Source organism: Prunus avium, chromosome 8 (assembly GCF_965620075.1).
Source record: "Prunus avium chromosome 8, drPruAviu1.hap1.1, whole genome shotgun sequence".
In the NCBI taxonomy this organism is placed as follows: Eukaryota; Viridiplantae; Streptophyta; class Magnoliopsida; order Rosales; family Rosaceae; genus Prunus; species Prunus avium.
Window position 1 is genome coordinate 29,138,341 of NC_142291.1, and position 22,334 is coordinate 29,160,674.

The following is a 22,334-nucleotide window of genomic DNA, read 5'->3' on the forward strand; positions in this document are numbered from 1 at the left end:
TCCAGTTGAGGCTTGTGTTATGACAGGCATTGGATTCACTTGCAGACCTCAGAATACACTTTCAGAATGGCCTTCCAGATAGCCCAACACACACAGGAGATAATGGTCAGCTCTTTCTTCTCTGTTTGCCCCTGAATTTCCTGTGATGATATACAACTGTCAAGGCTATTGGTTAAACCTGGTCACCTCACCTGTAATTTAAGTACTCCTGAATATAGCCTAGAAATCTATTTTAGCTATTTTAGCTAATTTTGAATGTTTTATCGTTGCTCCAACAAGCTACCAAAGTACAGTTCTGTTTCATTTTTGGTACACTATTGTAGGGCGAGCTCAAGATAATTTTTCCTAATAACCATTTTGCATGAGTTAATTTATCCATCAATTTATAAAAGTTCATTCACATTACGTACTTGATCACTTCTTATGGACTCATTTGAGGATAATTCTAATCTCCTTCATGAAAGATAATGATGTTTTTAATGCAGATGACATTGGTCAGCCAGATAGGCAATGAAATCATGCAGAGGAAGAAGAATGAATCGAATTTAACTGTCTCAAGGTGAATATGTCGTGGATAGCATTGAAAACAAACCCTTGCCCTCTCATCTCATCTCTATCTATTTGCCTCAGTAGATGAGATTCTGTTTGTTGGGGTCTTAGCACTAATTTCCACTTGCTTTATTCGAATCTTCTGAAGTTTTGAATATGTTGATTTCCCAATTGGTTCACAGGTTTGGTATTTTGGTAACAACTTTGAGTCTTTTCTTATTGCTGCGGTGGTGCTTGACAGAAAGGCATTGGGGGACTTGGGACCAGAGCATGCTTCGACCTGTTATTATGTCTAAACCTAAAGGCAAGAAAAAAACATTTTTGATGAGCACAAAAGTAATGGTTAGAAACACCATACTCAATGCCCTTTTTCTAATTGCATGCTTGCTGATGGCTGATGTTTACTCGTCAGAATTCAGAAACACCATGGCTGAGCTTCGAATTTTCTAGATGTAAAGGGTCTTCATTTGGAACCAAATCCATGGCCATGTCATCATCCTTGATAGTGCTCCCAGCTGGGGTGTTGCAACTTTGTGACTCGCATATGATTGGTTGGATGAACTTGTCTAATTGCCGGAGACTCTGTGACAATCTGGCCGGTGTGGCAAAGATGAAAAAGATTGTACTGTGTCTGGTTGTTCTGTCCTCTCTGTTTCTCTCCCAACAATCTGTGTTTGAGGTTGTGTTTCCAGGAAATGAGGTTCCAAAGTGGTTCAGCTATTGTAGGGATTTGAAGGAGCGTAGTGAATGTGAAGTTTCTGTTGAAATCCCTCCCAATTTCAAATGGTCAATAACAGGGTTGGCTCTCTGTGCTGCTGTTGAAATTAAGCAAAACAGTTCTGGCAATTGTTGCTTGATAGCCAGAGTTTACATGGATGAAGTATGTTCTCATGAACATGCAGTTTATTTCGATTCGAAAGAGATGGAGTCAGCTCATCTGTGGCAGTTTATATTTTTGTATTTATTAAATGTATACAGGGAGATCGTTGTGGTATATTTGGATCAAACTGCCCCCAGTGGCTTATTGCAATGGAGGTAAATACTGTATTTCCCATTTTCATGGATCATGATTGGCTTCATATTCATGCATTGCTCACTTGAAGGGAAAAGTTGTCAATATCGGAAGGAAATTCTTTGACAGGTTGAATAACTGTAATGCTTTTGTGTTTTCTTGATGTTTTACAGGCCTGTAATAGCCATGCCATAACCTATGTTCCGCTGTATGACACCCTTGGTATGTTTTCTTTCTCTTTGTCAATGATCATCAGTGCTTATATCAGTGTTTTCAAAGGCATGCCTTCGCGCGCGTTGGAGCGAGGCGGCAGGAAATCGCCGAGGCTGTCGGCTGTTTCGAGAGTTGCACGTTTAGCACGGGGAAGGCGTGAGGAGGCGTCGCAAGGCGGAGCGAGGCGGAGCTAGGCGCGCCAGATCTGGACACTCTGAACTGGAAGAAATTTTGCGACTCTGCAAATTGGCTGCGGCTCTGCGAGGAAGACCACTTCGCGAGGAAGACGACTCGCGTGTTTTTATTTTTTAGGTTAATTGTAATGCAACGACGTCGTTTCAATTGAAGTGTTTAAAAAAAAATTTAAAGTTAAACGACGTCGTTTCATTTGGAGTGTTTTGAAAAGAAATAAAAACGCAAGTTTCTGTTTTTTTTTTATCTTCCCTTTATTGTAATAAACTTAAGGCAAGAAGAATTAATATCTTCTTGCCTTTTCTATCTCCAGCCGACTGTAGCTTTTCTAAATTAATATATTAATACATGGAATTATATATATATATATATATTTATTTATTGTATAATACAACCCTAATTTCTATCATTACCAAATAATCTCCATTAATTTCAAGAATTCTCTTCATCTTTCGACTGCAAGCAAGGTATTAAATATCGATAATATCCCCGATATTATCCCGATAATATCCCCGATATTATCCCGATAATATCTGATTTTTAGGGATCCGATATTTTAACAATAAACCATAGTGTTATCGTCAATATATCGATATTGTCCCGATATTATCCCGATATTATCCTGATAATATCGGGAAGATATTTTCAACATTTTTATGTATGATTTGGGCAATATATCGAGATATTATCGATAATATCCCGATAATATCCCGATAATATCCTAATACGAAACCCAAAAATATTTATATACATGGTATTTGTGAAAATCATTTTACTCCTTCAACACCTTAACCACCATATCACTTATGTTTTTGTGAAAATACTAAAATATTTATATATATACATGGTTTTGTTTTGAATTCTTTTTGCAAGAAACAAATTTTCACATGAGATGAGTAGTAACTATGGTTATATTCATAACCAACCATTTCCCTACCCTTCATATCCCATTCATGTTGGGATGGAATCAAGTGACTCATGGAAAGAATCCGAGACTCAATCTTCAAATGATTTTGCTTATGGACAACGTCAACCAATCTCGGATCCATATGGGTGGCATGTTAACAATCACATGCAAAACTATTTTGGGGATTTATCATTTGATGACTACTCTTCAAAATATACTTACTCTACACATAGAGATGATGAAGATAGTGAAAATTTTGAACCTCATAGGAACTCTATATGGTACTAAGTCACTCATATATCTTACCATGCAATGTATAAAGTGTAAAATATTGTAGTAATTCATTATATATAAATGATTATGGTGTGTTTAATCTTCTTTCATTAATTAGTACATATTTTCTACACTTACAGTGTTTGGCAGCTCGCTATATAATCAACTTAAATCAGTTAAATCCATCATGCAATGCATTTCCTTCCAATTTTTTGTGATAAACTAATAGATAATTGACTAAATAAACATCCTGCAAAGTTTCAATAAAAATTTCCAAGTTTTTCTTACAATTTCCGTGGTTTTTATTCAATTTTTTCCGATACCGATAATATCCCGATATTTTCTGCGATATTTCCGTGTTTTTTGACTTCCGATATTTCCGATACCTCCGATATTTAAGACCTTGACTGCAAGTGAGTATTTTTTTTTTCTCTCTAATTCTTCGCAACTGTAATTTGAAGTTTCGTATAGTTAGTTGTACAATTTAATTGTATTGTATTATTCATAAATTTTTCTTATTAAAATAAATTAATGTTCAAAATGCTCAAGCCTCAATGCTTATACGCCTCGCCTCAATGCTTAAGCCTCAAGGAAGTATTACCACTAGAAAGTTGAGAACATGATTTGTTGTTAAGTTTATCAATTGAACTCAATGATTATTTCCTCGTGCTAATCATATGACATTGACACTGAAATTGATCACATGATTATTTCACTGTACAGAAGAAGATTCGTATTTTTCCTTCCTTCCTTTGGCCCATATATATATATGATCAAATAATGGAGAGCTACTGCATCTACAAGGGTTCCTCTATAGGCTTCTGGCGAGGAGTAAGTAATAAAAGTAATTTATTGCAGTGATTTCTTTTTCTTACACTTATATGTTTCAGTCAAAAGTTCTATTGGTGCATTACCAACTTGTTCCCAATGTGATTTTTTACTTTGAACTTGAAGGATATCAGATTTCTAATGGAGGACCTTCAGGAACCAAGGCCTACTATGTTTTGCGGGGTCCCTAGAGTGTATGATCGCATATACACTGGTAATGCATGCATTATATACTGAACTATATAGATATATATATGTCCTTGAATTTTGTCATTCTAAATATTTGGCTTAAATTTTCTTCGTGCAGGTATTGCTAATAAAGTTTCATCTAGTGGTGCGTTGAGGAAGACGCTGTTCCAATATGCTTATAACTAGTATGAGTGACGATAAAATGGAAATATTTTTGTTTGCATTTGCGTCTCTACAATAAAACTAATGAAGATTTAATTGACAGCAAGTTGGCAAATCTGGAGAAGGATCTGCCACAAGAAAACGCAGCACCTCTCTTGGACAAGCTTGTCTTTGATAAGGTCAGTCATCCCATCTTTCACCATTCCATTCTTGAAATAGCTGTTTTACATTCTAACGAAGTGTTACTTGTGGCAGATAAAACAAGCATTAGGGGGACGAGTTCGTATACTGTTGTCTGGTGCTGCACCTTTGCCTAGGCATGTGGAAGAATTTTTGAGGGTCACCGCCTGCAGTACTTTGTCACAAGGATATGGTATGGTTGGATGAATATCTGCTAAGTCATCTAGGAAATATATAGAATCATATAAATGTTGTTAGGTAATCTTCATAGGTTTTGCAGTGACCTTTATATTTGGCCAAGAAAAAAGAAAAGACATTGTGAGGCGGACTTGACCTAGTATGAATTCATTCTCATCTTTGAAGAAGCTGGTATTAATTGTTTAACTGATGAAATCTAAAGCATAATTTTGAAAATACAGGAAAATTTATAAGGTTAAGATATTTACTTATCATTACAACTATATATGCATGATCTAGGATGTACCATGTATGCAGGATTTTCTAGTCAGTGATGCGAGCTTTTTAAATTTTGATGCACAGCACATCAACAGTAGTTTATAAAAGTTTTCCTTAAAAAAAGAGCTTTCCATCAGCTTGTTAAGCTCTTCGACATGTAGGCCTCACTGAAAGCTGTGGTGGATGTCTTACGTCTATTGGCAATGTTTTTCCTATGATTGGGAACTTTGGGTGTCCCCATGACAACTATTGAAACAAGGCTTGAGTCAGTGCCAGAAATGGGATATGATGCACTTTCCAGTGTGCCACGTGGAGAGATTTGCCTGAGAGGAAAATCCTTGTTTTCTGGTTACCACAAGCGACAAGATCTGACAGAGGAAGTCCTTATTGATGGATGGTTTCATACTGGTAAAAATTCTTACAATAGTTAGCCATACAGTTGAATGAAATAATTTACTTGCTTGATGGTCAGTCTTTTGGCTTGTCAAGATGTCACCACTGTGCATGTTAGAATGTTTTGTTGATGGTTAATTGTTGCATTCAAAGGTGGTATTTCTTGACTTTGAGTGTATTTTTGGTTTAATTTGTGAAAATTTCCTTTTGGTTGTTTTCCTGTTTTCTAAAGTTGTGGATATCTGAACTTTCCTCTGGTTTGCAGATTTGGGTTTATGGGAACAGCTTTGAGTCGTTTCTTGTTGCCGTGGTGGTCCCTGACAGAAAGGCATTGGAGGATTGGGCAGCAGAGCATCATTTGACCGATGATTTTAAATCATTATGTCAAAACCTGAAGGCAAGAAAGTACATTTTGGATGAGCTCAATAGTGTTGGTCAGAAGCAGCAAGTATGTAGATAATTGTCTCAACTCCCTGTTTCTAATTCGATGCTTTGTTAATGTCTACTCAATCTGACTTGGGTGACCTCTAACTTGGACGGACTCTGGATTCGGATCCCTATGAGTCCGTCCAAGTTAGTTTGTGTATAAATAAAGATAATATGAAAAGTTTGAGAAACAATATATATGTCCCAATGTCAGTTATTGGTGCTTGCAAATACACACAGAATTGCTATATTCATTCACTCTCAGTATGAATGTCAGATATCATATTTGACATGAAATGATTTGCTTCCCAAACCATTTGTATGGAAGTTAAAGACGATAAAGAATTAATGGCTACTTTACTTCTGATCTCTCAGGTACCAATTGCTTGTATCTACATTGCTACAACCCCAAAATCAATGATTAACTGATTCTCAATAGATCTTGGTCTATGCAATGCAAAATAATCTTTGTGGATTTCTTAGTTGTCTTTATCACCAACAAATCCACCCAAAAAGAAAAAGAAAAAGAAAAAGTTGCCAAAAGGGTCACAAGTTCGAACTCCTATGATACCTTGCTAGTGTGTGAGCAAAAACTCCACTCCCTTGTAGCTTAGGGGGTGTATTCAATTAGGATTTTAATAGATTGTAATAACATGATTTTAATGTAATGGATTTCAGCAAGATTTGTAATTACAAGATTTTACTTATGATTTTAATAGATTGTAATTACATGATTCTCTTATGATTCACTTAGGACTTTTTTGTATTCTCCAAAGAATCAAAAGATTTGCTCTAGGATTTCATACGAAATAAAAATTATATAATAACATAGATAAATAACCAAATGATAAAAGTAATAACAATAACGTCATGTAGCAACTAAACTTTCATTAATTGATTGGTATGCAAACCCTTGATTATTTTTCATGTTCTAGAGGCCCAAAGGATTATCTTTCAAGAACTTTCATAAATAAACTTCTATGACCTCTCTTTGGTCTTTATTAATGAAAGTTCATCTTTACCAAAAATTAAAATAATAATAAAATCGTAGCACAGTTGTTCTTTTCTCCCAAGTGATTAGAAGACCCAAACACTGTACCCAAGGGGTTTGGTCTAGTGGATATCCTGGCTAGGCCTGCAAGTGGGCGAATGTTAGCTGGCCTCAGTGAGGTCCAGCGTTCGAATCCCACCTTGTGAAAAACACCCACTGGTATATTGCTTCCATCTATAATTTTTTTAATTATTGATGTGGCACATGTGTGGAGCCCACACATCCAATGGTATAGAGCCACGTAGTTTTAAATATAATATAATATAATATATTTTAAATATTTTTAAAAATTAAAATTCATAAATAAAAAAATTAAAAGCAATTTAAATCTTTTTATATATTTTTAAATATATTTCATGCTCTGTTTTGAGAGAGAGAGAAGTGGGTATGCGAGGGGGGGAGGGAAAGAGAACACTGGGAGAGGGAGAGAGAAAGCGAAGGGAGGCAGAGGAGGAAGAGAGGAGTGGGTTTCTGAGGAAGAAAGGGAAAGAGAACATAAGGAGAGGGAGAGAGAGAAAGATATTTAAAAATATATTAAAAAAGATTTAACTTGCTTTTAATTTTTTTTTAATGGATTTTAAGTTTTAAAAATATGTTATATTATATTTAAATCCACATGGCAATATACCATTGGATGTGTGGGCTCCACACATGTGCCACATCACCAATTTAATAGAAAATTTTGACAGAAGCTAACGGCAGGGACCATTTTGATGTGTGGAGGCTAACCTTACGGACCATTAGTGTCAAAAAAGAAATGTTAGGGACGAAATTTGATAATTTCGCAAACCTCAGGGACCATTTGTGATAAAAACCCTATATATATATATATAATATTATAAAATGTTATTCATCATTAATCTTTCGCATATTGTATAACCTTGCAGGCATGAATCAAAATTTATTGACAACATTGTTGAAGCGATTTCATTACAAGTATTAAACCATGCATATTTGAATGTAGCAAAGTACCCAGTTGGAATAGAGTCTCGTGTGCACGAGATAGATAAGCTTTTGGGCGTTGGAGGAAACGATGTTCGCATGGTAGGGATATGGGGCACTGGTGGAATAGGTAAGACAACAATTGCTAAAGCTGTTTATAATTCCATCGCCCATATGTTTGAAGGTAGCTGTTTTCTAGATGATGTTAGAGAAAGATCAATGCCGTATGGAGGCTTAGTCAAACTACAAAGTATTCTTCTTTCTGAGATTCTAGGGGTGAAAGAAGTAAAGGTGACCAATGTTGACAAAGGAATCAATGTGATAAAGAAAATGTTGAATGGTAAGAAGCTTCTCTTAGTTCTTGACGATGTGAATCAATTGGACCAATTAAACAAATTAGTTGGAAGGTCTGATTGGTTTGGTTCAGGCAGCAGAATTGTACTAACGACAAGAGATAAGCATTTGCTAATTGCACATCAAGTCAATCTAATGTATGAGGTTGAGAAGTTAGACCATTATGAATCTTTAAAGCTTTTCACCAGCTGGAATTCATTTTCAAGAAATGGACACTTGGATGGTGATTATGTGAAACTTACAAACAATGTAGTAGACTATGCTCAAGGTCTTCCATTAGCTCTTATGGTTTTAGGTTCACATCTATGTGGTAGAAGTATTGATCAATGGAAATGTGCATTAGATGGTTACAGAAGAGTTCCTAACCGAGAGATTCAAGAAATTCTCAAAATAAGTTATAATGCACTAGAAGATGCGGTGAAGGAAGTTTTCCTTGATATTGCATTTTTCTATTGGATTATGTGATACAAATACTAGAAGGTTGTGACCTCAACCCTAAGTATGATCTCTAGAAGGTTGTGACCTCAACCCTAAGTATGATCTTGAAGTACTCGTGGAAAAGGCTCTTATAAATATTACGGAAGATGGCTGCATTTGGATGCATGACTTGATACAAGAAATGGGTAAAGAAGTAGTTTGCCAAGAGTCACCAACTGAGCCCGGAAAACGTAGTAGGTTGTGGTTTCACGAGGATGTTTACCATGTTTTAACAGAAAACACAGTAAGTATAATATATAATTTAAAACATTTTATTTTTATTTCACAAAAAAATTGTCCTTTGCTAATAGTATTGCTTTTTCATACTAGGGAACGGATAAGATCAAAGGTATTATGGTGAAGTTGCCTGCTGGGCTTGAGTCAGATGAGGTATGTTTGAATGCTGAAAGCTTCTCAAAGATGAAAAATCTTCGACTTTTTATAAATCATAATGCGCGCTTGTCTGGAGAAGTTCATTATCTTCCCAATGAGTTGAGGCTCCTTAGCTGGCCTGAATATCCATCACAATCTTTGCCAGCCGATTTTAATCCAAAGAAACTTGTTGGTCTTACTTTGCCTCGCAGCTGCATTTTACAACTGGATTTGGAATTCAAGGTATTTAAAATGACTGGTATTTTCAGGAGTTCATTAGCTTATGATGCGATCTTCTCTCTTTTTCTCCCTGTTTTGTGGGACAGAGTTTGAAATTTATAAATGTGGAGCACAGCAAATTCCTAAGAACCCCTGACTTCTCTGGAGTCCCAAACTTGGAGAAGTTGAATCTAAACTATTGTACAAGTTTAGTTGAGCTTCATCCTTCTGCTGGATTCCTTCATAAGCTTGTTAGGTTGAGTCTTACGGGATGCCGTAGTCTTACTCTGTTTCCAAGAATTGTCAACTTGAAATCTCTGCTGGAGTTGGATCTTGACGGTTGCATAAGTCTTGAGAATTTTCCTGAAATTACGGGGAAGATGGAATCTTTGAAATGCCTGGATCTATCAAAGACTTCCATCAAAGAATTGCCTTCATCGTCAATTCGACATTTCACTCGTCTCGAGAAATTGTATTTAACCGGATGTGAAAACCTTACAAATCTGCCACGCGGCATTTATGAGTTGAAGCACCTAAAGACAATTTCTGTCCTTAAATGCTCAAAATTGGTTTCATTTCCTAAAATGGCGAAGTCTGAAGATTCAAGGAGTGCAGAATCACTTGTGACTCTTCATGGAGGCAATTTAGCGTTTCCCAAGCTATCTTTATTCTCTGTGGGGGAATCCAATCTTTCAGACATTGCCGATTTCCTTCTGACTCTTGATTGCATGACCACATTAACCTGCCTTGATCTATCAGGAAGCAATTTCGTTAGTCTTCCCGTATGCATTAATAACTTTGTCAATTTGGGTAAACTTTGGTTGGTTGGTTGCAAGAGACTTAGAGAAATTCCAGATCTTCCACAAGCATTGCGACTTTTAGATGTGAGTGATTGCTTATCATTGGAAAGAGTTTCAAAATTGTCCAACATTTTGGAACGTAAAGAGTCTCAAATGTTCAGTCAAATGTTCTTGACTAATTGTTGGAGACTGCGTAACAATCTGGTTGGAATTGCAAAGAAGAAAAATATGTTCATAAATCAAGTCAATCTCTTCTCTCTCTTTCTCTTGTCTCTCACATCTGATGTCGTGGTTGAATTTCCAGGAAGGGGAATTCCAAAGTGGTTCAGTTATCGTAAGGATTTGAAGGATCTTTGCGAATGTCAATTCTCTATTAAAACCTCTCAAAATTTCAATTGGGAGAACAAAGGAATTTCTTTTTGTGCTTTTCTCGAAAAGACCAAAAATAGGTTATGTCTTCATATTAAACCCAGCATCAGGGAGTTTGCTATTGATATGTACGTGAATGAAGTAGGCACTGATAATATTCATTCAACAGGGAAAGAATCGAGTTTAGTGTGGCTGTATTATATCCCTTTCCATGATTTGATGTCGAGAATGGCACGCACGAAAAGAAATGTGAAAAGAACATGGGTGATGCCGCCTTATTTGCCTACAATCCGAGTTCATTTTGTGCGTATTAGCAAAGCTGTGAAAAGCTTCGGAGTCCACCTAGTAATGCCACCAGGATGAAGACCTCAGTATAGAGGCATGGGTATGTCCAGGAAGATACCAATCGATCAATCCTCCAGGGAAAGGACAGTAGCATTCAAATGTGATTGGGATGATAAGGATTTGCATCCTTCTTACAAGCTGACATTCTCAAGCCCGTGGGTAGAATTCTTTTTTTTTTTTGGTCGAAAGTTTGGTTTCGAAGAAACCAAACAGGATGAAATTGCAAACAGTGCCAGAAATACACGAACCAGGGAGAAGCAGCTAGACCTCAGGACAAGGCTAGGACCAAGCTTCTCACCCAGTCAAATTAAAAGGAAAACAATACAAAAAGCAAGGAAACCAAAGAAAACCCGTAAAACAAGGAAAGGAGAACTGCCGCACCACCGATAACCAATTAGCAAAGCGCCCAACGCAGGACCACAACCACCAGAGAAGTCACAGTAACCAGAGAGCCGAGAGGAAAATGGTGATGGATACGCCATCACAGCTACAAAGAGCGCTACCATAGTCCGAGGGGTGAGTGCCATAGGCACTTTAAAAGCATCCTCAACAACATTAGTATCACTGGGTAGAGACACTATGGCCGTCGAGGAGCATAACACGGTGGATAAGATCATACGTCGACACAAAGCTGCAAGGAATCGGCGGAGAAGAAGCATATGAAGAGGTAAAGAAGATGGCACACAAATAACACAGCCGACACCACCCCTGAGAAGACAGAGGCAGAGGGTAGAGGAGCTTATGGAGCAAGAAAGTGATCTATATTTGTGATTGTTTGTGTTAATTCCACATGATTGGTTTCTTAGACTTCAATTGAGTTTTGAATGGTGGATGTTGGAATGGTGCAGTCTTGCTCTATGCAAGAAGAGATAAGAGGAGAGGAGACTGGTTTGCACCCTATTGTTTACAGCTTTGCAATTGTGCCACGTGGAACTCCGAGTTTGGGATCCCTTAAGAGGGCCTTCTCATCCTGTAAATCCTATTTCTTAGAATATTAAACTCGAACTTGTTCAAGTTAATATTATTTTTTATGTATTTTTGGCTATTCCACTTTCTTTTATATTGTTTTGAGTTTCGAATATGTTGATTTCCTATTTGGTTCAAATATGCTATAGATTGAACAAATGAAACATATCAATAGGTTTACTTGGGTAACAGTTCCACGGAACCGATTTAATATTGGCTTATTTACTGTAGTACCCCCTGAAACTTTGGTCAAATCTCATTTTACCCCCGAAAGTTAAAATGGCTCACTTAACCCCCTTGACCAAGGTTTGGTGTTCTAGTTTGCCCCCTACCGTTATCTCCATTAATAACTTCGTCAATTTTGATGACGTGGCATGACTAGTTTAGTCTTTTTACCATAAGTGATGATGTGTCAGATGTAGGTCCCACTTTTTCTGCTTAAGTAGACTAAATATTAATAAAAATAATTAAATAATGTAATTACTTGTTAATATTAAAAAAAAAAAAATCAAAGATGGAAAAAAATTAATATTAAAAAAATATCTTCTTCTCCATCTCTCTCTCTCTCTCTGTTATCCCCTCCCCTTCCCCTAACTTCACACTAGAGGTGTCAAACGGGCCGGCCCATCCCATTTAAACTCGTGCTTTTAACATTTTCGTGCCGTGCCGGGCCGGCCCAGTTATCTTAGCGGGCCGTGCCGTGCCAGCCCATTTAGTAAAATCATAAATCCCAGCCCGGCCCAAAGCCCATGTCCAAATTGAAACGGACCGGGCCGGGCTCGTGCCGTGCCCGTGCTCGTGCCGTGCCCGTGCTCGTGCTCGTGCCGTGCCCGTGCTCGTGCCGTGCCCGTGCTCGTGCCATACTCGGGCCCAAGAACCAACCCATTTAATTTGAATTTTTTTTTTCCCTTGATTTTTTTTCCACTACATAATTCATATTATAAACATAAAAAATATAATTAGAAGCAAGGAATGATGAACTATTTAAAAACATTAATCACTCAAACATCTAAATAATATGAAAGTTTGGAGGGCAAAAAAATAGCCTCATTAAAACCTTGCCTTAAAAAACCCCCAAAGGAGGAAAATCCGATCAAGGAAAAAGAGTACCATTGCCCTCCCAAATTACAAAAAATGGAAAACAAAATTAATCTAGGACACCAATGCAGTCAATCAAATACTTGTCCAAAATTAATCTCAACTAACTTTCTTCATTAAGGGAACTTGTGCTGTCATCTTCAAAATATGAGAGATCTTCATCTACAAAACTTTGAGTTCGAAAATCAGCATCTTCCCAATCCTTAAAACACATAAGTGCCTCGCATATTTGAGGAGTAAGCCTCGTCCTCTTTTCGTCCAGCACACGACCACCTGCACTAAAAGCAGACTCCGAAGCTACTGTGGACACCGGAGTTGCTAGTACATCACGTGCCATAATGGAAAGCACATGAAAGTTCTTTTCATGTGCTTTCCACCAATCCAAAATATTGAAATTATTTCTTTCTTCCTCAGTCATAAATTCAACAAATGCAGTATCCAAATACTTAAAAACTTCAGTACGAGAACTCATTACACTCTTTTGTTTTCCTTTGCTAGCAAGCATACCAAAAACAGCTGCACTACTAGATGAAGATGAACCAAATAGGTTGCTCCTTGAGTGTTTGATTCAAGAGACATCACAGCATGCATAGGTTGCTCCACATCATTAGAGGTTAAGTTATTTTCATGATTAGGCATGTCATCAGGATTAAGATGTTCAAAATTATTATCATAATGCTCACCAAAATCAATATAATCTTGAGGATCCATTAACCAGAAAAATTAAATAAATACCTCCCTTTGTGATTACAGAATCTCCAGAAAAAATCTCAAATACCTCGAGGATCCATTTCAGCTTTCTGTCAAAATATATTCTCAATGGGGTTAATGTGTTGAGCTTTTTGTATAGAGTCTGTTAATTATATTAAGAAAAGAATGGTTGAAAATCCAAACCAGATACTTACCATTCAATTAGAACCCAGAAGGTAGAATCTGCAAAACCCACACCAAAAAATCAAAAAATTTAGACTGTTGTTTTGATAAATAATTAAAAATAAAAATAAAAACAAGATCAAACCCTACAATCAATGTTTCTCACAAATTTTGAGCAACCAAACATAGAAACTATATGTTAAAGCTCTTACCTTGCAAATCCAACTCTGTAGAATTAGAGAATTGGTTCTTGCTGATCAACAGAAATTGACACACAAGAAAGAATTCGAGCCTACATCAATACAGCAGAACAAAATGAGTAGGCGACACTTCATCACACTTTGAGATAACTACACTTCTTAGCTTAAGCTCCAATTTTCACAGATTATAACTAAGACATAGGTAAACAACTTTGATGTAAGGAACGAAGCCAATAGATCAGAGGAAGGCCACATGCAAGAGTGAATAAGGGCACACTAAAGCGAAACCAGCAAACAGAATGAAAGTGAAGACTATTCTCACCTTGAACACGATTTAAGGTAGATAGAAATCTCCGTTTGCTTTGAAATTTGGATATGTTGTAGATATCAACCTCAGAAACAATTGTTATGAAGGAATAGAGATGCAAATCGCAACAGAAACTCGCATGCAAAGAGACATCCGTGCTTAACACAGAGTATCAGACAGAGATGAGCTGTTCGTACTCCAACTGGGGTTTGAGGTGTTTATATTTCTCCGATTGGGCTAATTTTCCGATATGTTCTATTCAGGAGGCAGATGAACAAGTTTGAGGAAGGAAATATTTCATTTTGAGCTGAGGAGATATGGGTTTCGAAGCAGTCAACAAGACTGACGTGAAGGAGAGCTGGAGCTCTCAGCCTTGAAGAGAATAATGGGGAAGCTTGTGTTGTGTCAATAAACAGACTTGGGAACTATAAAAGGTAGGCATGGGAGTTATAAAACTTGACCAGCCAGGAGACTACTGAAAATATGTGCGTGGGGAGGAAACCACGCATGGTTTGTTATTGAAAAGTACTTCACGCATGGTTTGTTTACTGAAAAGTACTTCACGCATGGCCTCACGCATGGTTTGTTATTCCAACTTTTTAATTTTCTTAAAAAAATGCAATAGAGGCTTGAAGCGGGCTCGGGCTCGGGCCGTGCCGTGCCGTGGGCTCGGGCTCGTGCCGTGCTTGAAGCGGGCTCGGGCCAAGTCCATTTAATTTCGGGCCATGGGCCGGCCCGGTCCATTGGACCTTTTTTTAAATCCCAGCCCGATCCAAGCTTTCGTACCGTGCCGAGCACGGCCCACTAATATTCGTGCTCGTGCCGTGCCGTGCCTCATTTAAACGGGCTGGGCTCGTGCCGTGCTGGGCCGGCCCGTCCCGTTTGACACCTCTACTTCACACCATCAGACCACAACCACCACCCAACCCAAAGCCACCCTCACCACCACCACTCCAAACCTATCCAACATCACCCACCTAGCAACCAACCCTTACCACCCTCCCACCACACAACTTCTCAAGACACCCCCAACTTGTCTGGAAATTTCTTTGCTAGCCAAATACCAAAACATGTATTTACCAATCTAGACCAACTTAAATATCTTAATCTCTCCACTAACCATTTCCAAGGACTACTGCCATAAAACTTTCCCAATCTTAAACGCCTCCATTTAGCAGTGAACCACTTTAGTGGCCCAATTCCCGAAGATATTGGTTTGATATATGGTCTTCAACACATTGACCTACTTCAAAATCCACTTGAAGGAAAAATTCCATCCTCTATAGGCCAACTCAGGGAGCTCCAGTACCTTGATCTTCAAAACAATTCCTTAAATTCTTTAATTCTATAGTGGGTATGGTGATTTAGATGGTAGGTTTTGATGTTTGGATATGTGGGTATGGTGGTGCTAGTGGTTTATATGGTGGAGGGATATAGGAGGTGGCAGTGGGGAGTAGGAGGGGTTGGTGTGCGGTGGTTGTTGGGGAAAAGAGAGAGATGAAGAAGAAGATAAGTTTTTTATATTAATTTTTCAAAATTTTAATTAAATAAGTAATTAATTTTGTATTTATTAATATTTTAGTCCACTTTAAGCAAAAAAAAAAAAAAAAAAAGGAGTCTGCACATGACACATCATCACTTGTGGAAAAAAGACTAAAATTTGCCACGTCATCAAAATTGATGGAGTTATGAATGGAGATAATGGTAGGGGGCAAAGTGGAACACAAAACCTTGGTCAATGGGGTTAAGTGGGTCATTTTAACTTTCGGGGGGTAAAGTGAGATTTGACCAAAGTTTCAGGGGGTACTACAGTAAATAAGCCTTTAATATACGGGAAGTTGTGTTTGAGTTCGAGATTGCTAAGATAAGCGATAGAGGGAGCGGAATTTCTCATACATACTAAGATATCATGGGAGTTCGAATATGATAACATTGATACTAAGATATCATGAGAGTTCAATAGGTTCAGCTGTCATTTTTTGGGTTTGTTTATAGAAATTAAATGGTGTAGAGTTTATCTATATTATTAGTGCTAAGAATAAGTATATGACTGAATATCTCTAAAAAGTAACCAAAAAAGAAGAAGAAGAGAATGGCCCATGCAGGTCTCGAACCTGCGACCTTCGCGTTATTAGCACGACGCTCTAACCAGCTGAGCTAATAGGCCATTTGATAATTTCCCCGTACTTTTTACTACTATACTAAAATGGGATAGAAAACGGCATATCGTGCTGATCGAAAAGAAAGGTATTTCTGGTTGTGGTCAGCCAAAAGAAAGGTTAGAGAAGCTGCTGAAGCAGAAAACAAAGAAAAAGAAGCTTGCTTTTCTACTAATCCACGCTCTGCAACTCGAATAGCACAAACCCTGTTCTTAGTTTTCTAGAAAGCTTAAAATCACAGGAAAATTGCAATCAATTCAAAACATATTGAAAAAGATAGACATGGCTGAAACTCTGCTTTTACTGGCAGCGACTCTGCGAAAAGTATCCGAACAATCCAATGCTTGGTCGGCGTCAAGTCACGGACACAAAGGTACCTTCTTTTTGAGCAACAGCTCGAACCCATTGAAGCCCATAAGCTCTTTTTTTTTTTTTTTTTTTCCCCCAAAAAAGTTTATGAAATGCTAATTTTCAATTTGTTTAATGGAAATGGCAGGTGGGTCCTTATGTATGGGTATGGCTTACATATCAAGAGGTTTATGATGCAGCCCTTCGAATGGGTTCAGCCATCAGGAGCCGCGGTGTCAATCCCGTAAGTCACGTGCCTATTGAGAATATATGTGTGTGTATGAATGCATAAATTAATGTGTTACTATAATTTGCATTAAAGTTTGACATGCAGTATGTTATGTTGTGAACGAAGAAATGAAAAAATTCATAATTGTAGTGTGATGTTCTTTAGAGTTGATGTAAGTTGATAATGAAAAGGAGTAACTGCGAAAGGTTGGTGTTTATCATAGCAAAGGGAAAAAAAAGAATGAAACTAACTTTGGTGTTTCATATTTTTTTATCTTTTAAATGTATACAGGGAGATCGTTGTGGTATATTTGGAGGTAAATACTGTATTTCCTATTTTCATGAATCACGATTGGCTTCATATTTATGCATGCCGTGCTCACTTGAATGGAAAAGTTTGTTTATGTTGGAAGCAAATTTTTGACAGGTTGAATAACTGTAATGAATCTATGTTTTGTAGATGTTTTACAGGCCTGTAATAGCCATGCCATAACGTATGTTCCTCTGTATGACACCCTTGTTATGATTTCTTTCTCTTTGTCAATGATCGTCAGTACTTATATCACCATGAGTTTTAGAGTTTCTATACATTTTCTTCCTCAATAGAATTTCCAGTAGCAATTGGACTTCAATGATGGTGGTTGAGTTCGATTAAATATATCTCATTAACTTTTCATGGTTTTACATATAACAGGTGCTAATGCAGTTGAATTCATCATCAATCATGCTGAAGTTTCCATAGCTTTTGTTCAAGAGAACAAGATCCCTGCTGTAAGTTATCTTCTATCCATTTCCTCATGATCATGAGTACCTTTTCTTTATAGGATCATCATGATTACTTAAATGTTTAAGGCTGCTGATTTCTGATATTGTGGTACTAAAATCTTCATTAGTTTGTGTATTTTGACCCTCATTAGTTTAATAAATATATGGCATTTTAGTTTTGAATTTTAGTTGTTTCTGGCTCTCTTTCTCTTGTTTCATAATGTCCTGCTCATATCGAAATGCTTTGTGCAGATTCTGTCATGCCTTCCAAATTGCTCTACGCATTTAAAAAGTAGGTCATATGCTATTTCCTTAAAGACTTGGAATTTAAGGTGAAACTTCTAAGGATGGTATCTCAGTTATGCATTTGCTTTGTTCAGCAATTGTCAGCTTTGCAAATATTTCTAGCACTCAAAAGGAGGAAGCTGAAGGACTGGGGGTATCTTGTTTTTCTTGGGAGGAATTCTCTCAGTTGGTAATTTGTTAAAACTGTTTTTCTCATATAAATTCTCTTCATTGGTAAAGGATTGGTCAAATGATTTGCAATAATGTAAAATCACCTTTCCTCATCTTTTTTCAGGGAAATTTAGATTGTGAACTACCTCCAAAACAGCGGACTGACATTTGCACTATAATTTACACAAGTGGAACAACTGGAGAACCAAAAGGTGTTATTATTACTAATGGAGCAATTATGGCAGAAGTATTGTCTGTGGAGCAAATACTTTTCCTAACAGATAAAGTGGTAAACAACTGAACACAGATTACTATTTCAATAATAAATGACTTTCCTAGCCTTTTTACGATATATATCCTTGGAGTGTACAAATTAATGATTATGCTGCCTCTTCTTTGCACATTTTTTAAACTTTTAATTTCTCTTTCCAAGTTCTGTGATTACAAGGAAGTATTACCACTAGAAAGTTGAGAACAGGATTTGTTGTTAAGTTTATCAGTTGAACTCGGTGATTATTTCCTTGTGCTAATCATATGGCATTGACATTGAAACTGATCACATGATTATTTCAGTGTACAGAAGAAGATTTGTATTTTCCTTTCTTCCTTTGGCCCATATATATGATCAAATAATGGAGAGCTATTGCATCTACAAGGGTTCCTCTATAGGCTTCTGGCGAGGAGTAAGTAATAACAGAGTCATTTATTGCAGTGATTTCTTTTTTGTTACACTTATATGTTTCAATCAAACGTTCTTTTGTTGCGTTAACAACTATAACTGGTTCCCAATGTGATTTTTACTTCGAACTTGAAGGATATCAGATTTCTAATGGAGGACCTTCAGGAACTAAGGCCTACTATGTTTTGCGGGGTCCCTAGAGTGTATGATCGCATATACACTGGTAAAGCATGCATTATACTGAACTATATAGATATATGTCCTTGTTTTTTGTTATTCTAAATATTTGGCTTAAATTTTCTGTATGCAGGTGTTGTCAATAAAGTTTCATCTGGTGGTGCATTGAGGAAGACACTGTTCCGATATGCTTATAACTAGTATGAGTGTTGATAAAATGGAAATGTTTTTGTTTGCATTTGCATCTCTACAATAAAACTAATGAAGGTTTAATTGACAGCAAGTTGGCAAATCTGGAGAAGGGTCTGCCACAAGAAAAAGCAGCACCTCTCTTGGACAAGCTTGTCTTTGATAAAGTCAGTCATCCCATCCTTCACCATTCCATTCTTGAAATAGCTGTTTTACATTCTAACAAAGTGTTACTTGTGGCAGATAAAGCAAGCATTAGGGGGACGAGTTCGTATACTGTTGTCTGGTGCTGCACCTTTGCCTAGGCATGTGGAGGAATTTTTGAGGGTCACCGCCTGCAGTACTTTATCACAAGAATATGGTATGGTTGGATGAAAATTTGCTAAGTCATCTAGGAAATATATAGAATCATATGAATGGTGATGCTAGCATTAGGTAATCTTCATAGGTTTTGCAGTGACCTTTATATTTGGCCAGGAAAAAAGAAAAGACATTGACCTAGTATGAATTCATTGTCATCTTTGAAGAAGCTAGTATTAATTGTTTAATCGATGAAATCTAAAGCATAATTTTGAAAATACAGGAAAATTTATAAGGTTAAGATAATTACTTATCATTACAACTATATATATGCATGATATAGGATGTATCATGCATTTAAGATTTTCTAGTCAGTGATGTGAACTTTTTAAATATTGATGTACAACACATCCACAGTAGTTTATAAAAGTTTTCCTTAAAAAAAGAGCTATCTATCAGCTTGCTAAACTCTTTGACATGTAGGCCTTACTGAAAGCTGTGGTGGATGTCTTATGTCTATTGGCAATGTTTTCCTATGATGGGAACTGTGGGTGTCCCCATGACAACTATTGAAACAAGGCTTGAGTCAGTGCCAGAAATGGGATATGATGCACTTTCCAGTGTGCCATGTGGAGAGATTTTCCTGAGAGGAAAATCCTTGTTTTCTGGTTACCACAAGTGACAAGATCTGACAGAGGAAGTCCTTGTTGATGGATGGTTTCATACTGGTAAAAATTCTTACAATAGTCAGCCATAAAGTTGTATGGAATACTTTACTTGCTTGATGCTCAAACTTTTGGCTTTTCAAGATGTCACCACTGTGCATGTTAGAATGTTTTGTTGATGGTTAATTGTTGCATTGAAAGGTGGTATTTCTTGACTTTGAGTGGATTGCAGGTGACATTGGAGAATTGCAGCCTAATGGAGCAATGAAAATCATAGATAGGAAAAGGAATATATTTAAACTGTCTCAAGGTGAATATGTTGCTGTAGAAAACATTGAAAGCAAATACCTGCAATGACCTCTTATCAGATCGGTACATTGCTATACTTACTAACTTACTACATCCAATACAAGTAGAACAATTTCCATACATTAGGACTCACCTCTGTTTTCCTCCATTGATGAGTTTGTATTTTTTGTCTTTGTACTACATTTTAATTTGCGAAAATTTTGTATTGTTTGTTCTCTTTTTTTTATTTTTTATTTATTTTCTAAAGTTCTGGATGTCTTAACTTTCCTCTGGTTGGCAGATTTGGGTTTATGGGAACAGCTTTGAGTCATTTCTTGTTGCTGTGGTGGTCCCTGACAGAAAGGCATTGGAGGATTGGGCAGCAGAGCATAATCTGACCGATGATTTCAAATCATTATGTCAAAACCTGAAGGCAAGAAAGTACATTTTGGATGAGCTCAATAGTGTTGGTCAAAAGCAGCAAGTATGTAAATAATTGTCTCAACTCCCTGTTTGATGCTTTGTTAATGTCTACTCAATCTGACTTGGGTGACCTTCCTGCAGCTTCGAGGTTTTGAGCTATTAAAAGCAGTTCACTTGGAACCAAATCCCTTTGACATGGAGAGGGATCTCATAACTCCAACATTCAAACTGAAGACACCACAGCTACTTAAATATTACAAGGTAGGCCTCCTGCTCTCTCTTTCTAGTATTTTCTTAAATCTCCTCACTGTAACTCTGTGCCTTCCTTTTTCAAGCACCTGGTATGTCTTCAGTTTGGCACTCACTAAATACCCTGCCTCCACCCTGATCAATATCCCACAACTGATGACACCTAAAAGTATGTACTTTTTAAGGGCCAACCTAGTAACCAAACACAGCCCCATACGGCTATACCCTTGAATTATTTCTTAAATGGCAAGAATTTCTATTGTTAATGATCAAGTGCTATGCCATAAACAGGTCTCTCTCATCCTATATTTAAATCTCTCTCTCTCTCTCTCTCTCTCTCTTAAATAGTAAAAGCTGAAGTTTGTTAAGTATGTTAATTTTATATTTGTCGGAATATCATCTGCAGGACCGCATTGATAAACTGTACAGTGAAGTAAAGGAAGCAAGGGTATGACAGCAATGTCAAAAGCCGGAAGCTACTGGATAAGACCTTTTTACCACAATTCCCCAAAGATGTGATTGCTGATAGCAGGCAGGTGCTACCCACGAAGACACTGGATTTGGATCCCTGTGAGTCTGTCTAAGTTAGTTTGTGTATAAATAAAGATAATATGAAAGTTCTGGTTTGAGAAACCATATATATATATTGCCCCAATGTCAGTTATTTGTGCTTGCAAATACACACAGAAATGCTATATTCATTCACTCTTTCAGTATAAATGTCAGATACTTGACAAGAAATGCTTGCTTACCAAACCATGTGTATGGAAGTTAAAGACGATAAAGAATTAATGGCTACTTTACTTCTGATCTCTCAAGTACCAATTGTATCTACATTGCTATAGCCCCAAAACCAATGATAACTGATTCTCAATAGATCTTGGTTTATGCAATGTAAAATATCAATGACAACCAACAATTAGGAGCCTCTTCCGCTTCTTCTTTCACCCGTTCATGGACATATGATGTCTTCCTAAGCTTTAGAGATGAGGATACCCGTCCAATTTCGAAGATGATTTCTAACACATCACAGAAACACGAACGGATAAATGTCTAGATCCAAGAACAAATTCCGGAATACACTTGAGAGAAAATCCATCAATCTCAAAGACCACTTGTGACGTAATACAACAATTTGGTTTAGAATGAAATTAAAGCATAGATAACGAGTTAATAAATTCCTTGATCAAACTCCTCTGTTATTTCACTACATGATCCTGTCTTTGTTTGGTGAAAAGGATTTCCCCATAATTCA

General features: G+C 37.1%; 2 protein-coding genes, 1 long non-coding RNA gene, 1 other non-coding gene and 2 pseudogenes across 5 annotated transcripts in view; 5 read left to right on the forward strand and 1 right to left on the reverse strand.

Annotated features, from left to right (window-relative positions):
• The window catches only part of LOC110774281 (putative CoA ligase CCL6), a 41,317-nt gene extending 19,445 nt beyond the window's left edge, over positions 1 to 21,872 (forward strand). Inside the window, 20 exon segments of the mRNA XM_088245434.1 lie at positions 6 to 105; positions 486 to 559; positions 732 to 1,584; positions 1,735 to 1,783; positions 17,583 to 17,659; positions 17,906 to 17,945; positions 18,034 to 18,128; positions 18,234 to 18,398; positions 18,683 to 18,701; positions 18,704 to 18,792; positions 18,924 to 19,011; positions 19,099 to 19,165; positions 19,246 to 19,321; positions 19,398 to 19,515; positions 19,938 to 19,979; positions 19,982 to 20,182; positions 20,352 to 20,491; positions 20,709 to 20,891; positions 20,972 to 21,091; positions 21,486 to 21,872. Of these exon segments, the coding sequence (XP_088101560.1) occupies positions 1,579 to 1,584; positions 1,735 to 1,783; positions 17,583 to 17,659; positions 17,906 to 17,945; positions 18,034 to 18,128; positions 18,234 to 18,398; positions 18,683 to 18,701; positions 18,704 to 18,792; positions 18,924 to 19,011; positions 19,099 to 19,165; positions 19,246 to 19,321; positions 19,398 to 19,515; positions 19,938 to 19,979; positions 19,982 to 20,182; positions 20,352 to 20,491; positions 20,709 to 20,891; positions 20,972 to 21,091; positions 21,486 to 21,533 (1,623 nt within the window). The 5' untranslated portion in view covers positions 6 to 105; positions 486 to 559; positions 732 to 1,578 and the 3' untranslated portion in view covers positions 21,534 to 21,872.
• LOC148292487 (putative CoA ligase CCL6) lies at positions 3,914 to 5,260 on the forward strand. The gene is made up of 6 exons (XM_088245437.1): positions 3,914 to 3,977; positions 4,101 to 4,188; positions 4,282 to 4,348; positions 4,429 to 4,504; positions 4,581 to 4,698; positions 5,123 to 5,260. The coding sequence occupies exons 1-6, from the start codon at positions 3,927 to 3,929 to the stop codon at positions 5,212 to 5,214; spliced, it is 492 nt and encodes a 163-aa protein (XP_088101563.1). The 5' UTR covers positions 3,914 to 3,926; the 3' UTR covers positions 5,215 to 5,260.
• Positions 5,257 to 5,855, forward strand: LOC110772147 (putative CoA ligase CCL6 pseudogene; annotated as a pseudogene).
• LOC110773634 (TMV resistance protein N-like) lies at positions 7,714 to 10,727 on the forward strand (annotated as a pseudogene). The gene is made up of 4 exons (XR_015826242.1): positions 7,714 to 8,607; positions 8,643 to 8,848; positions 8,935 to 9,224; positions 9,299 to 10,727. The product of XR_015826242.1 is annotated as a TMV resistance protein N-like (transcript).
• TRNAI-AAU (transfer RNA isoleucine (anticodon AAU)) lies at positions 16,247 to 16,320 on the reverse strand. Its single transcript has one exon. It is a non-coding gene; the product is annotated as a tRNA-Ile (tRNA).
• On the forward strand, positions 16,254 to 17,204 carry LOC148292488 (uncharacterized). The gene is made up of 3 exons (XR_015826291.1): positions 16,254 to 16,685; positions 16,809 to 16,904; positions 17,181 to 17,204. It is a non-coding gene; the product is annotated as an uncharacterized LOC148292488 (long non-coding RNA).
• Positions 21,873 to 22,334: the final 462 nt, after the last annotated feature.